This window comes from Aptenodytes patagonicus, chromosome 4, assembly GCF_965638725.1.
Source record: "Aptenodytes patagonicus chromosome 4, bAptPat1.pri.cur, whole genome shotgun sequence".
NCBI classification, from domain to species: Eukaryota; Metazoa; Chordata; class Aves; order Sphenisciformes; family Spheniscidae; genus Aptenodytes; species Aptenodytes patagonicus.
In genome coordinates this window covers 69,438,188-69,455,567 of record NC_134952.1, presented here as the reverse complement: position 1 = coordinate 69,455,567, position 17,380 = coordinate 69,438,188, and the positions used below count along the sequence as shown (strand labels likewise).

The 17,380-nt window shown below is 36.2% G+C and overlaps 1 protein-coding gene across 1 annotated transcript in view; it reads right to left on the bottom strand.

The window, feature by feature from the left end:
* The window catches only part of TTC29 (tetratricopeptide repeat domain 29), a 133,657-nt gene that overhangs the window by 67,661 nt on the left and 48,616 nt on the right, over nt 1–17,380 (bottom strand). Inside the window, exon 6 of the mRNA XM_076337661.1 lies at nt 12,841–12,926. Coding sequence (XP_076193776.1) covers nt 12,841–12,926 — 86 coding nt within the window. The remainder of the gene's footprint in view (nt 1–12,840; nt 12,927–17,380) is intronic.

The window sequence follows — 17,380 nt, the reverse complement described above, 5'->3', positions numbered from 1 at the left end:
GTTTTAGACAACAGAACAAAGGTCGTCTTAAGGTAACATGCTTCTGTTTCAGTATTCTATGGTAAATATTGTGCATTAAAATGTCATCTTGGTAATTTTCTTCATGTTAAGGAAATGTAAATAAAAATATATAACATTGTGTAAAGAGATATTGAATGGGACTACATAAGAATCTATACTGGTAATGTACATTAAAAAGAGTGGGTTTGGGTATTATACGAATCTGGCTGAATTTCTTTCTCAAAACTCAGACAAAGTTTTCAGAGATTTAGAGTTACTGAAGGGCAAAATATCTTGGATTTTTGCTGCTGTTGTTTTGTTTTTTTTTTTTTTTTTTTAATTTGCTATGTACAAAGAGTTCTGAAGAAGGAAGCTGTTGCAATAGATTTATCCTGATCCTGCTAGGCTCCATTATAAAGTTTCCATACTATTTCAAAGAGAGTTTGATACTCCTAGCAACTAGTGGAAAAAGATCATTGTATATGAAGTTGAACAGATTGGAATAATGTACGGTTCTTTCTACCTCTAAAAAGAAAATGTAAGGTAAGTTTAACAAAATAAAAATTATAAAAACTGCACTGATTCTGGTCATGAATTAGTTTTTGGCTCTATATGACCAAGCACACTGACTGTCTCAAACTTCCTACTTCTGTGGGTCCGCAGTGGAAATACTGGTTAAAAAAACAAATAAAATGAAAATCCAAGTCTAACACTGAAATGAACAGTGGGTTTCAATCACTTGTTCTCATTCGTGCAGGATGTGGGAAGGTGGGAGGGTGAAGACTTCAACTTTGTCTTCTACATTACAGACAACTGTCCCACATGCCATCCACTATTATTTTGGTGTATGCTGGGGGGGGGGGGGGGGGGGGCGGGGAAGTACTTTTTATGGCTCCAAAATAGAAATAAAAAAAAAAATCAGGATGCATTGTACAATTTACCTTGTTTTCTTGCTTAGCACTAAAAGCTGGATGCAGGTGCACCTAGAAGGATAGCTACTGTGGGAGCATCTATTTAAAAAATCAACTCTCTTCCTGGGTCTTTGTAAGACTATTGTGGCTACAATTAGTTACACTGTAAAAATAAAGTAAAGTAATAAGTTCTGCTTAAACCCTCAAACTAGAGCCTATTTGTGGCACAGCTCCTGCACTAATTCTCTAGATAGTGGTGAATTTCATGTTTACCTCCTTTGCCAAGAAAAATATTAGTCAGATCTCAGGCCCAGATTTGCTTCTTGGTTATCTCAGCGTTAAGCCAGTATGACCCTCCTGGGGTTATTCCATTAATATAAAAGATACCCAGCTCCTCCCCCAAGACTCCTCCTCCCCAGAATCCCACCCTTTATTTTTTATTGTTGTCACACCTGTACTTTTTATACATACATAAAACCATGTACACACCTCATTTGCATACACTGAGGACTCAGAGAAAAGGACATAGGCTGTGCTAAACATTGATACATCTGGGGATAATGGACAAAAGAGTAAAAATCAAAGGTATGAATTTATGTTGAATAAAGAATGTCTATCCAACTCAACACAAGATTAATGCTACTACCAGTATTTCATTATTTTGGTAAAATACATTACTCTGACAAAAACATGATGGGATAATATTGATTTATAATACTGTAACTTTAAAAACCACAAAAACATAGTTCTGCTCTCAGCTTTGCACTTGATATTGTTGTCAAACTTTATTGGAAATACATTTATTTTGATTTCTGAAAATCTAGCTGTGTTTAGCCATTTCACAGCTGGTGAGCAGTAAAAATGCTTCTGCCTCATTTACAGATCTTGAACATGAATCAGACAATCAACTGGAACATTAGTCAAAGAGATCACTAGCTAATGATTTCTGACAGGCGCTGCAGTAACAGGCTAAGGCCCAGCCTGGCTAGCAGCATGTGACAATATTTTTCTGGAGCCAACAATTGGTGTTGGTAGACAGACAATGCAATCGAGTGAGACTGCTGGCCTCATACCACTTAGTACCTCTTAAATACTTTCAGAAAAAACACATAGCTCTGACAGTCACTAAATAATCACTTCCATACAGTCCAGTGAAAATAAAAGACAACAGAACCGTATGCATAGGCATTTTGCAGTTCAGTGAACTCTCTCCCATAGCTCCCCAAGAAACACGTATTTAAAAATGCCTAAAAGGTGCAGTCTTTATTACCATAATTTGAGTAGTTACATGCCTGTGGCCATCCTGAGTAAGGTCAAAGAAGAGTTTCATAATACAAACCCAAATGTATTCTTATTTTGGCCAAAACACAGCGTAAGAGAGGTTGGACAGCAATAAGAAAATTGTATTGTTCATGTAGTGTATTGATTACAATGAGCAGAGCTCACTGATCCCAGGAAAATAATACACCAATATCAACTGAATGGCAGGCTGCACCTTGTTAAATGCTAAATGTATTCAGGCATAGCGAGCATCCAGGGTAGAAGCAGTACAGCATTCCGTCTGCATGCTCACAATTAAGGGACACTGAAACTGGGTGCCATGCCGAGGAAAGAGGGAGAAGTCCCTGATTCGCCAGAACTGTTAGTTCTCCTTCTTTTCCCACAACTGAAATTCACCAACTCAAATTCTGTAAATGTGAACGCTAACTCCTCGCCCTTAGCCACATCCAATTACACCGGACTGTTTCGATAAATAAATGGAAAAAATTAAACCAGAAATGTACAAACTTTGTCACTGTTCCTACAGAGACAGAAAGAATTTGTCTGGAATTGGCCAATCTGGTCTGTTCCAGAACTGCTATTCCAGGGAAGTCCCTGGGCATTTGGATGTGGGTATTTGGATAACGCATAGCATAAGCATGCATCTTGGAGCAAGGGAATCAGGGACAGGGGGATGGGCAGGGATGTAGAAGAACCCACCTAGAAGTCTGGGCAAGTCAAACATCAAAGTGGAACACCCTTGTTCAAGACCTTCCACAGGCTCTGGCTAGGACATGGCTATCACTAAGGTGTTGCTTGGTTGACACTCTCCCTGAGGAGTAACTGCTCCATCCAGTCCCTCCTCTTCCCTTCCCTGTTATACTCGGCTATCGAGTGCCATGTTTACCTTGATGCTCTATAAACTTGCATGGCAATACATGCTTCAGGTTACTCATGTCTGCATCTGTTTGAAGGATTAGAGAAGGGAAGTCAAACATTTCACTCATTCCTTAACAGTCTATCAAGATAAGACCTAGGGTTCTTTGCCTGTATCAAGTCTTACTTGTATGCTTTGCATAATATTCAAAGTATATACGTTTTGCTTTGATTCTGGATGGATGATATGTAAATACAAGTAACTAACTGAAAAAGTTCCTTTCCCCAGAGTCATTTCAAACTTCTGTTGGCTTCCACGAGGTCAGGAGTTCACCCTGTTTGCTTCACTTTGCTGCACAGGAAACTCAGATGAAATGTACAGATGATTGAATAAACATTAAGTTTTATTCCCATCCTTCTTATTTCGTATTACTGTTCTTAATTCTGGCCTTCTGTGCCACTAATAATTGTATTAATTCTGATTCCCTACACCTACAACTTTGTAGGAATGCAGTCATTTTATTATTTACTATGCCTCATAAGGGGTTTTATTAAAATAAATAAAAAATTAAAATAAAATCAGCCAGGTCCTTCAGAGCAAAAACCTATGCAAACATCAAAACCAGGTATTTTAGTCTGTTATTGTTGTACAATATGAAATCTTTACTGCAAGAGATATTACTCTAGTAAAGGTTGTTGCAATCTCTATTTAGTACAGGAATGTAATGTTTTCCAAACCAGCCATTGTTGACATATTTCTTCAAAATAAAGCATGGCTTAACAGTCTGGAGTGAAGAAGCTTCATCTGTTACCCTTTAACAGCAATATAAGAGGAAAAAACAGTTTATGTATCCCTTCCATCCTGACAGATGTGACAATAGCTGGAAACACTGTGCCTGCCAAGAGCTTTTATCAAGTATGTTATAACAACTAGTAATAAGTGTAAATAATAAATGGCTACGATCTTATGGGAAACGGTGGCAATACTAAACAATTTTTGGTGCTTGCTGATGGGAGTCTGCTAGCCTTGGAATTCCCTGGCTTCCCAGTAGAGTTTTGGCCTGACAATAAACAACAGTTTAATACTTTATCTAATCCCAGCCAGGAGGTAAGTTCAACAGCAAGCTTTTGCAGATGTTCACATCCAATAATCTATCCATAATTGATGAAACAGGGAGGTCAGATGTAATGGTTGCTACTATTCCAGCAACAAATAAATGGTTATTGACAAAACAAGGCAGTGTGGCGCTGAGTGCTGAGCAGCGACAAGCATGAAACAGCGCTGAGACAGAAGTAGTGATGTGAATACAGCCCTTCATCTTGAGAATTCCTCAATGCGATGTGTGGCACGAGGGCCACTCTGACACATAAGCAGATGGAGGTGACTTGTAAAGGAAAAATAAGATTCTGCAAGTACAGAAAAGACAAAGGCTGAGGCGGAGAAAGAAACAAGAAGAAAGGGGTGGACAAGACTGGAAATTTGGGTAAGTGCAATAATGTGAATTGTTCAGAAATGTTTTTGTATAGCAGTACTGTGATCCAGATGTCTGGATTGCTTTTATCACACTGTTATGTCTACATGAATGTACCTGGCTGTCAGATTGCTGTAGCCTCCTAAGACATTAATATCATACTATATGCATGTGCATGCTTAAATGCCCATTACTTCTTAGACAAAGCACCTATAAATATTCTGCTTCAAGCTTATTAATATCTTTAGTCCACCCACGAACGGATATTTTTAATTACACAAAGTTTTCCTAGCTAAAAGCAAACAAACAAACCCTTAAATTTGCATAACACAATGGAAAAAACTACTGAGATAATCTAGGAAGGTATACAAAAAATTTAAGTCAGTTAAAAAACATTTTTCTGCATACCTATATGGAAGTTAAGGAAAAGTTCTCATTCAGCTGAAAACCTCATATTCTTCAAGTTTTAACCCATGTAAGAAATGTAGTAAAAGTATTAATAGACTGTTTTTATTGACTGAATAAGACTTGAGTCATTTACATGCAAATAGATACTTGAAATCCTTTGCATCCATTTCAGTGCTAAAAGATAGTATTTTTACAATGTTTACTGTGTAATATTCTAATATGAAAAACAGCAGAATGAAATGGTGGCCATTATTGCTACATGTAGTCATAAAAAGATTTCAGACAGAAATATTTTAAATATTAATATTACTAAAATCACTTAAAGCACCAAGGAATGTTAAATCAATTTATTTAGAAGTACAATTTATTTCACACTTTGCTACCAATTCTTTTGATCAGCTCTGAAATAGTACATAAGCTGAAAGCAAAACAGGAAAACAAATTTCTTCTAGCAACGAAGCAGCAAGCTCTAGTTTTTATACTGGCATGCTTCAGTGTTTTAACTTCTCAGGTTATTTATCTATCAAAGGATAAATTTTAAATTCCTTAAGATCTGATAGCTGAATCAAGACCTCCGATTCTCCAAATCTAGCCATCGATGGTTCTGATCAAGCAAGGCTGTTAAGCATTTGCTCACACCTGAATATATGAGTTGTCCCCTTGAAGTCAATAGGAATAACTGAATTGAAATTTAAACATGTATTAATAAGTAAATTGCTGTAGTTTGGTTTCTCAAATTGGTATAGTTCAATCTAATTTTAAAAGCCTTACTTTATAGAAAATTTTTTAAAGCCTGTTCATTTGAACTAAACTATACAAAGGAAAACAAAACCTCCAAGATTATGAATATATTTGCATTTAAGTACTGAAATTCCTGACTTTGTATAGTGTGGGTACAAATGTTTCATTTCTCAAAACACATAAAAAGTCTGACTTCCGTAAATATATTATCTAACAGAATTAGAAAATTTCTTACACAGTTTTTCAGTCATTTGCTACAGCCCTGGGTATAATACGTGCAGTTTCACTAATGGACATACTATTGACAGTTTTTAAGATCTCTCACGCTATTGTTTCTCAGATAATATAAGCTACGAACTAAGACATGCTGTAACTATCTCTTTCCCTCAGTTACATACAGCATTTAGGTTCCAAGGTTTAGCACACCTAAGCTAGAAATCCAATATAGTCTAAAGTCCACAAAGTAAATAACGTCTGTAACATACAGTTGTACTGCTTTGTCTTTTTTGCTCCTAGCCTGTGGGAATGAAACGAGTGGAAACTTGTATATCAGCAGTTATTTAAAAAAAAAAAAGTAAAAAAGTACAGTAAAAATATAGTTTCAGTACAGTGAGTAGAAAATGTCTGCCCAAATCACATCTTTTAACTGACAGAAGACAGTTATTAGAGTTTTAGAAACCTCAGTCAGGACAAGTGGACTAATTGTAACCTTATATCCCATAAAAGAGACACTGTATAGCTGTGGTCACAATCTGGCTCCTACCTGGCCTGGGAAAGCGTAAGGGAGAGCCATCTCCACTGGCCATACCTAGCAGAGAATACACAGAGAATAGCAGAGATTGTTCCATCCCATCGGCTATGTCAAAAAAGGTAGGACCAGAGCGAAGGCTCCATGACTGCTAACTGCTCTGCCCTCCATGCCTTGGTGAAAAATAGATGCGAAGATATTTTTATTCCCTTGCAGAGCAGTTTAAGGAGTTTTTATGGCTTTGTCCTCAATGTTTCAACATGCTAGAGCTAAGCAAACCTCCAGTAAGGGACAATTTGCTTCTTTTTAGTTTAAACATAACAGTTAGCAACAATTTCATTGAAATCATTCAGTCATGCAGAGAATCCTCTTGATCTTAGGATATCTATTGTCATTATTAATGCAGAAGCATGTAAATATTCTTATTAATGTTGCACTGCAGCCCCCTCCAGTTCTTTTGCAAACTCATACAGAGTACATGTGTGTGTGCGCATGCAAGTGCTTGCCTGTATAAGGTAATAAGAAAACTTGTAATTTTGCAATAGATATCCTGAGTCAAAATCTTACAAAAAAAAAAAAAGAGTTTGAAGCTTGGGAAACCACATTTGATATGTTAAATGGCATGACTTCTAAATTCAGGATGTTTAATATATATTCTAAGTAAGGCTACATAAACCTTACAAATATATATAAGCCCAGAAACTTTCATACTCTTTGGGAATTAAAAACAAACACGCAAACAAAACCATGTCCTTCACACATAGCCCCCAAAATTGGGGTTTTAAACTTTTTGTCACCAACTCGTATTCAGATTCTTGAGAACACCAGTGGTCAGATAGTCCTAAAATTCTGAAAAGGTGCCATAGATTTATCTAATGGAACACGCAGTGAAATCTGCAGCTCACTGCAGTTGTCTTGCTCTTTTGGGATGTATGAATGATTAAATTTAAAATTGTAATGGATGAGATGAAAGTCCACCCTTTTATGGTGTTTTGGTAGCCAGTATTACAGAACATGAGACTCCTGAAGGGTAAGGTTGATGTCAACAAGTTACTAGTGCATTTATTTTCATTGTTGCTATGGGAAAACATGGAAATCTGATTTGCTTGTAAGTAAACAAGTAAAAGATTTTTTACATATTTAATATTTTTTGTTTCTCATGCTCTATAATTTTTGTATAACTTGACTACTGTAATTCTGCAGCAGCACTGCATTTAAGAGTGCTTTCTTACAAAGGGTATTCTTGTGGTACATTTATCTTGACAAAAATCCAGTTTACTGAGGGGAGATATTCTGATGCCATTAACCAAGCAAAATGCAATTTGAACCACAGACTCAAAGGAAAATGATACCATGTTCCAAGGCAATTGTAGTGGACACCATATTACCAAGGTGCAAATCTATGCGGTATACAGAAAAGTACTGAAGGAAAATAGCATCATTACATCTCAGGGCTACTCAGAACGTTTTCCCCGTTTTTTTTTTTTTTTTCAGGTTTTCAAGAAACTGGCTAAGATAGGAAAATGATTATCTAAATTAAACCAACAGAAGAAATCCTTCCTTCACTAAGAGACTGTTAACTTTCATATCCAAATAAAAAGTTAGATCTTTCTTTCACTTTAAGAATTAAGTACGAAATTAACAACAAAAAATTAATCGAATGATCAGACATTCACCTCTTTCCTGAAGTTTCAGGTCTTCTTTAAGATTTTCAACACAAATAATTTCTAATTTCTTAATTCCATCAGTATTTGAGTCAGTATAATTTTGTCAGGGCAAAGTTCACTACCAGTACTAATTGTTCTCACATAATTTTGTTTGTACTATCTTCAACAATGCCTAGCAGCAGTGGGACCTTTCAGAAACATGAAATTTAATCAGTTTCAGAATTGGCTCACTAATTCTAGACCTGCAAGAAGAAAACCTTCTAGACCTTTTCAAGAAGAAAAAAAAATGGACAATAATCCATTGTCAATGTCAAGATCAATCAGAAGTGCCTACCTTCAAAGATGATTCAGAGTTTTGTCTGGTGTTTTAGTCCTCAGATATGAAAAATACAAAATTTCTATGTAAGTACAGTTTTAAGAACAATTTAAAAATTGCTTCAATAAAAGTGAAGCCTCTAGGAATGATGAGACCTTTTCTTAAATTGGTATGCTAAAATATTTTTTCAAGCACGTGATGCCATTTACTAAGCTGAAAATATTACACTTCATTACTACTGGCTAAATATCACTTATAGATGAAAAAAGGACAATCTGGCTTCTTTAAAAGAAGGACGTTTGAAATAATTCCCATTGAATAGTATCTTTTGACGTGTTTTGCGAGTCTCCATTCAAGTGTTTCTTTTTGTAGTAACTGTAATGAAAGCTTAAACCTAAACTCAGTGGTCTACCCAGACACCATTGACAGAAAGGCGTCTTGAAGTTCAGCCTAAGCACTAGAATAGTAAGCAAATCTCAAAGGAATGATGCTCATTCTTCTCAACTACCTTTCACAAGGGAGAAAAGAGGATAAGATTCAGTCTACCTTTTGGAGTTCTTTTACTTGCTAAGATCCTCCTTGATTCAAAGTCATACATACATATGGGCGTAATCTATATAATTAGATATAATTAGATAAAAATATACCATGCATATTAACTTCAGAATATCTGCATCCCAGATACATTTACTTATATTCTCTCTAGCTGCATGAATTGAGACAAAATTTTCAGTTGTTTTGACATAGACTTTTTCAGAAATTAAATTTATGGTCATAAATCACCTCTGATTACTTTAATAGGGTCATTTCAAATGTGAAGATGTCTTTGTAAGTTCATAAATTTTCTTGATAATTTTATGCCTGTGGCTTGTATATCGTAATTCTGACAATTCATGCACATAGCATTATGTCATAAATTACCACATTTATTTTGGCATGAGTCTCTACTCATGAACACTTACTCTATTATTTAAATACGTAGCATATCTGAAACATGGGATTCAATATCCAAAATAAAGGAACATTTAGAAAAAAACCTAATGCTCAGACAAGGGATGAGGACTGGAATTTTCCTGATGATTTGGGATTCAACTCTAATTGAAAGAAAAAAAACCCTTGATGCCCAACTCTTTGAAGCATTCTTGAAAGCCCAGTTTAAAAAAAAATTCCCACATCAAGCATTAGATTACAATACCTTATGCAAGATTTCTAATGACGCAGAAGTGTTTGACTTAATACTTAGCTTGTTATACAAGTCTGAAGAAAAACAAGTAAACAGTAACTTTTACTTTAAAATCAGCCTGGATGGAGAACTCCCCCTCACAAAACCTATAATGGTCAAGATAAAATCTATATAATGTGAACTATTAATATTTTGTGTCATATTTTGTGGAAAAACCATTAGGCTTGATTATAAACCAGACGATACGAAAAATATTACGAACATACCACACTGCTATTGAACATTATTGGTTCTCAGGCCCTTAAACTTGCACACACTTACGTTTTTACATCTGAGTAGGTCCACTGAAATCAATCATATATATCAAATAAAATTAAATCAATTTATACAGATTATGCACCAAATCAAGTTATGTTAGATTATACACCAACTGCCTAGCAAATAAAAACCCTTTGTTTTGTTGTCCAACAAAAGTAGCTCATTTGATACAAAGTGACCGCATATTTTTGATATAATAGGCTGCAGCTTAATCATTTCAACCTTTAATTACTGCATCAGATAATGAATATTTTGAACATATGCTTCTCCACTCTGCTAGAAGACATGAATGAAAGAGAAACAAGTTTATATGCATGCTACTGTGTGTGCATGTTGGGGGAGGGAACAGCAAAAGGAACCAAGTGGCAACAATTGGAGGAAATGGTATCTGTAACAGCTGCTCCTTTCAGATTCCCCTAGAAGGAGACTGCCTGAGGTGGACCACAGCACAAAAGGATAACGAAGATGAAAACTGATGCAAAGCAGGAAAATAACTGCTGAGACCCCTGAGTCTACACCCGAATAGTCCCAAGCTGTGTGGCAAGACCTCTTTAGCATGCTACAGAAGCTGGTGATGAACTACATATTACCATGAGGCAAACTGGCTCCTAGCAGCATTGTCTGCATGTTATGTGTAATGATAACCAGTAGTCCTCTGGGAACAGGATGCAATGATTTCATCTCCGTAAGCATCTGAGCTCCCCTTGGATACAGAGACCATTAAACTGAGAACAGAAGGGTAAATTTTAGGCAATGATTTCTAATTGGAGAGTGAAGACAACTTGCGCTCAACGGTACTGTCAACCGCTGATATTTTACTGCTGTCTATATTGATCACTGTTAAGGACAAAAGGAACTAAAATTTTACCCCTTTTTCTTAGTCCTATAACACACACTATATTTTCTGAATGAAAGTACTTCATAGGCTTCTTATGTAATATTATTGGAAATGCCATTATATTAGGAAATGCCACTATATTATAATATAATATTGTATTATTTACACTGAAAAGTATTGGTATTTTCATTACTGTTAAAATAACATGTTATACTCTTCACATAATGTATCATTTATATTTTGTACGACAGAGACTTTCCCTTTTAAGAAAAATGCACATTGCTTTCCTTACCTGTCAGGAGTTTTTGTAAGACTAAAAACAATAGGCACAACCTATTATGTATATGTTTTAAATTAATAGTAGTACATTACAAAATTCAAGGTTTCAGAATCTTCCTTAAAAAAATAATAATTCTGCACGTGACAAAAAGAAATGGAACTTCCAAATGATTGTTGTAACTTTTTGGCAGGAGGCATGGGGGAGCAATGAAAGGAAAGGAGTAGCTATAAAATGTAAGCGAAATGGATCCTGAGGAAACAATGCCAGGACATCTAATATTTTTGACGCTTTCAAGGGTAGTTTGATCCTTTGTATATCATGGAGACTGTGCAGTCTTGTTCATTAATTAATTTCTCCTGTGATGGAGAGATCAAATATGCATGCAGGCTTCTTTATTTAGCACATTTATTTATCTTGCTGCTCTTCATCATTCGCACAGCTTATTGCGACTCTCAGAAACTAAACAGAGAAGTTGACCAGGTAAGAATGCCAGCACACTGGTCAGTCAAAAAACAATGCAGATAAACTTCAGTACAAAAAATTCTAGTCTAATCTGTCATACTGTATCCTTGGAAGAGATCAAATATCCTCTTCTCATTGCTGTTGTAACTATTAGATATAACTTTATAGAATTATATGTAGCTTTTTAATTTTGAAATATTTTCACATTCAGCTACAGACTTTGCAACTGATGCGAGAACAGGCTCCCACTTTCCAGCATTCAGTTGATTTATACAGAAGATAGGCCTACCAGCATTGAAGAATTATGTATAAAGATGGTCAATAACTTTTGGAAAAATCATATCACAAATCATTAAAAGCATGTAAGAGGATATTTCAAGAGACAAATCTAGAACCCCTCCTACACTGCAGAAGCCAAGCAAGCAATATTGAAACCCATGCTGAATTCACTCTGTAACTTCTATCGGCCTATTTCTGAAAAACGTAAACCACTACAACAAATAACCACAAAGAATGACCTCTATAAAACATGTTCATTAATAAAATACCGAGTCACTGCAGATAAAGGAACAAACAGAAATAGAAATAGTAAATATCCAGCCGATTAATCGCAATAATCATGGACAAAATATTCAAATAAATTAACTTTCCACACAACATTTTTAAGAGTTCCATGGAAGACTATGACTTCTCTGATGACTGGCACAGACAAATCAAGTTGGTGCTTATCTTTCCTCTCACACTGACCTATGATGAACTAGAGGAACCCTCCTTCCAGACTAGAATTCCACATGTAGAATTCTCATTGTCTTAGAATTATTACGTATGGGAGGCTCAAGGGAAACATGTGAAGAGGAGCTTGAACTCAAGTATCAACAGAAGGGATTGCATGAGCACTACAGCTTTTCATACCAAAAGCAATTCATATTTCTTCTAAATTCCTGGTGTTCTGAAAAGCTCAACGTGTGAATTGATATATTTTTAATTGTTGCTCACAAATATGCTCTATCAAACTAGTTTGTAAAACTGGTGTTTTATAAAAAACCTAACTAAATAAAAACTGTTTTATATATGTATGAATACAGGAAAAGGAAAGCTAGTCACATATAACCTGAATTGTCAATTTATATTATTTCTACAGATCCAAGCGTGGAAACCTGGACTCCATCAGTTCTGGAATTTATTGGAACCATAATTGCTTAAGCCACATGGATCCCTGTCTACAGGGCTAGATACAGTTGTAAAAGGTCCGTGAGCCAAGTCTCTCCAAGTCTTTTCCACTCTCCAAAATGCCTAAGAAGATGCCAAGGAGGCAGAGAAAGACATTGGGAAAGCTAAAGCAACTTTAAAATAAACTTACTGATAATGCTGTCTGTTGTTCTCCAGCAAAATGATATGCTAAACTTAAGCAATATGCAGCTTCTCCTTCCATCTTCATATCACCTCCTAAAGAAAGGATTAAAGTTACAGTTACCAGCATAATCTGAAGAAAATTACATTAGTACAGACAGTTCCTGCAGGTTCTTAAATAACATACAGATATTTAAATACTGTAGTAAGTTTTTCCTTCTCCTTACCCTTACCATTTATCTCTTTCCAAAAATGTATAGTGGTAATTAAAAATAGAGGCTATGGATTTAAACAAAGTTCAACATGAAAGTTCAACAAAGTCAGAGAAAATATATTCCAGTAAGTAATGAAGCATAATCAATTTAACATGCTGTAATGTTCTCTGTCATGAATTGTATAATAATACTCAGTGTCTTCACATTAGAAAATCATAGTAGCCTCTCTCCATATATTAATATATAAAAGTAGCTACAAATATATAATACACCCTAATAGATAAACACAAAATATGTTGACCCATACACTTTGCTAATATGAATCTTAGTGAAACACCAAGAGAGAACTATCAGTAGACCAGGTTCATATTTCTTATTCTCATGACTATTTTGCAAGTTACTGTAGGCTAGAATAGCTGAAAAAAAAGGGGCAACTTATACTTGCAAGCAGTAGTCATAGAAAATTCTGCACAGGCAGTTGCTAACTGAGGTGCATCACACTTTTCCACGCCAGGTTTTATTTCACTAATATTGCTCTAACAAACACTGCTTGCCGTTTTTTTGTATTGCTCCCTCAATAGAAAATCATCCATTCAATGCTGAAATGTATATAAATTAATTATGCAAGTGATTACCGTATCACACTATATTCAAAAGTTTCCCTGCAGAACATGAGTATTCCTAAAAAAAATTGTAGATGAAATTATATTAAAAATAGCCAAGAATCCAGTCTTTCTGTTGCTCAATATCCATCTGCTCAAACACAAGAGTGGAAAGTCAACCTGAAGCATAACTGCGTATCGAGACATTTTGTAAAATACATAAATAAATATAGTTGCAATGAAAAGGGAGATTATCTACTTACAATTGTCAGGCTAATAAATTCTTTATGTCCAAACACACAGAAGCCTACATCTAGTTCTGGAACTCTGAATGTTATAATTGCTGAGACCATAACAATGCTCTATCTATAGCACTTAATATGTTACATAAAATTATGAAAAGCCTGTAACTAAAAAACCAGCTGGTCTTTTCCAATGTTCAATATCTCTTAAAAGGCTTAATAAGGCAAAAGGATACAGAAACACAGTTTCACAGAGGAATAATAAGAGAAAAGTTGCTAGGGATATAAAAAACTTCTTTCCTCACTTAAGAGCAGTCAGAGTCTGAAATAGATAATATCTAATCCTAACTCATAAAATCCATAAATATAGATGATGGTCCAGAAGGACAGAATGGATATTACAGATGGCAGCCAGAGCTAGTATGGGTTTAACTAAATTGTTAAATATGGGCTTCATAGACAGAGGCTATGGTTCTGGAATGGGGACTGGAGAACTTGTCTGAAAGGAACTTCTAAAGTTTAAATTTAAAGAGAACAATGGCAAGTATACTGTGCATAGTGATATTTACTACATGTCTCAGGAAGCTATGGAAAGTGATTGATTTGAAGTAAGGGCACTGGAACATCTGCCTGGTCAAAGTAAGTTTTGGAAAGGCATCAGATCCATTTTGACAATCTCTTCATTCCCAGCAGTTTTCACTAGCAACAGGAAGAAGTTGATGAGAAACTTCATCAGCAGTCCTTCTAGTTACTACAGTAAATATTAGTAGCAGCAGTTTTACTGTAGCTGTGACTTAAGCACATACTATAGACGACAGCTGAAGAAAAAGCTAAAAGCTTGTATTTGATCAACAGATGCAGCTGGAAAAGATGGAGAAGTTTTTGGGTAAACGTGTCCTTTAGCTGATTAATTGTATTGGCATTCTCGGTATTTGGGTATATACTCCCAAGAGAAAAAGATCTAAACAGGCAACTCACAAAACAGATCTGCTAATGTAAACTGCAGATAAAAACAAAATAGGTTATTTATGGTTTAATTAATAGAAAAAATTAGCCAAATACAATCATATACCCTCACAAATTAAACATTTGGAATGGAAAGAATTGAATTCTTACCCCCAAAGTCCTGTTTGGTTTATTCCCCCAAAATTACCGCATAAAAGCATTTAGATTTCAAATGGTGTTTTAAAACATTATTCTTCATGAGATAAGGCAAGATGAGAAATTTTGGTTCTTTAGAATTAATATAATCAAAGACATTATAACGAAAAGTCTGAAATAGAAATAATTCACTGGCACTTTTAAAAATAATTAATGGCAACGTTCACATGGGCTTAGATGCCTGAAAGCTTGTTCATTTTTTCCAAGAGTATCTGCTGGTCTAATAAAGACATTTATTTTTAGGAACTTGCCTTGGCCTCACTAAATACACTTTATACTTTTTTATGGATTGCTGCATTACACTATCTACCTGTATAGTCATATATTATTTGTGGCAAAACTTATTTTAAAAATTGAAAAGTATTTTCAATTTTTTTTTTGCCATTTTTGATAGTTTAATTCTATGTATCCCAACTACTACTCAAAGACTGGCTAACGGATTAATGTTGGGCATACACGATTAAATTTAAAAACCTAATGTATCTAGTGATAAATATTGAATTAATATTATATATTAATTGCATGTACAATTCACATGCAAAACATGCCCCTTAAGGAATACCATGAAAGGCGCTTGAATTGCTGTGCATGGAAAACGATGATTATTTGAGACCTTCTATCCTACTTCTGAGAAGAACTCCAATAATCATCTAGGACAATCATTTAGGAAAAGTAAGACAGTAGAAGTGGACATTTAACAGCATCTTTTGAGAAACAAACACTATTAAGAGTTCTGAAAAATTTGGAAAATTATGTGTATTTTCAGAAAGTCAGTTTGCCTTCTCTTTTCTGTTCCCTCTCATGTGTAAGAAATGCTCCAGAGCATGGTATTTCCAGCTGATCAACACCTCACGTTGTATATAACATTCAAATGCTATTCTAATTTCCCCCAATTTTAAACCTATCCACACATAGACAAAGCTTCAGACAGCCATTATCTAGAACATGAAGGCAACCAGGAATAGTCAGCATAGATTTGTGACAGGGAAATCATGCTTCACCAACCTGATAGCCTTCTAGGCTAAGACGACTGGCCTGGTGGATGAAGGGAAGGCAGTGGATGTTGCTTCGCTCAATTTTAGCAAGGCTTCTGACACCGTCTCCCATAACATCTTCATACACAAGCTGATAAAGTATGGCTTAGATAAACAGGCAGTGAGGTAGACTGAAAACTGGCTGAGCTGCCAGCCTTCAAAGGATTGTAAGCAGCAGCATGAAGTCCAGTGGGAGGCCAGTCACTAGTGGTGTACTCGGGGATCAATACTGGCACCAATACTGATCAATATCTTCATTAATGACCTGGATGGTGTGACCAAGCGTATCCTCAGCGTGTTTGCAGGCAATACAAAATTGAGGAGGAATGGTTGATGCACCAGGTAGGTGGTTGTGCTGCCATTCAGAGGAACCTCGGCAGGCTGGAGAAACGGGCCGATGGCAGTCTCATGAAGTTCAGGACCGGGAAATGCAAAGTTCTGCACCCGGGGGTGCATAACCCCAGGCACCGGCCCAGGCTGCGGGCTGACTGGATGGAAAGGAGATGGCAGAGAAGGACCTGGGATTCCTGGTGAACAACAAGTTGCCCATGAGACAGCAATGCACGCTCATGGCAAAGGCGACCAGCAGGATCCTGGGCTGCATTAGGCAGAGCATTGCGAGCAGGTTGAGGGAGGTGATCCTTTGCCCTCTACTCAGCACTGGCGAGGCCACCCCAGGAGCGCCGTGTCCCATTCTGGGCTCCCACGTACAAGAAAGAGAGGGACATAGTGGAGTGCATCCAGCGAAGGGCTGCAAAGATGACTAAAGGACTGGGAGCATCTGTCCTAGGAGGAGAGGCTGAGGGAGCTAGGACTGTTTAGACCACAGAAGAGAAGGCTTGGGGGGGATTTCATCAATGCGTACAGATTTCTGATGTGAGGGTGTAAAGAAGAGGGAGCCAGGCTCTTCTCAGTGGTGCTCAGTGACAGGACAGAAAGCAATGGGCACAATTTAAAATTCCATCTGAACTGAATAAAATACTTATTTATTGGGAGGGTGTTTGAACAGTGGAAAATGTTTTCCAGAATGGTTACGGAGTCTCTACCTGTGGAGATACTAAAAACTTGACTGGATGTAGTCCTAGGGAGCCTGCTTTAGCTGACCCTGATGATCTCTCTTCCTACATCAGCTATTCTGCTATTCTGTCATTTTTTTATTTTAGGTTTCAAAGTGTTTACGTGTATTAAGATATACAGAAGAAATCTTGTTCGCTTATGATAGAAAACTGTTTTTGGCAAGTACTAAATAACTATGTAGAGTGAAAAGGCAGTGATCGAGCAGATAACATCATTCAA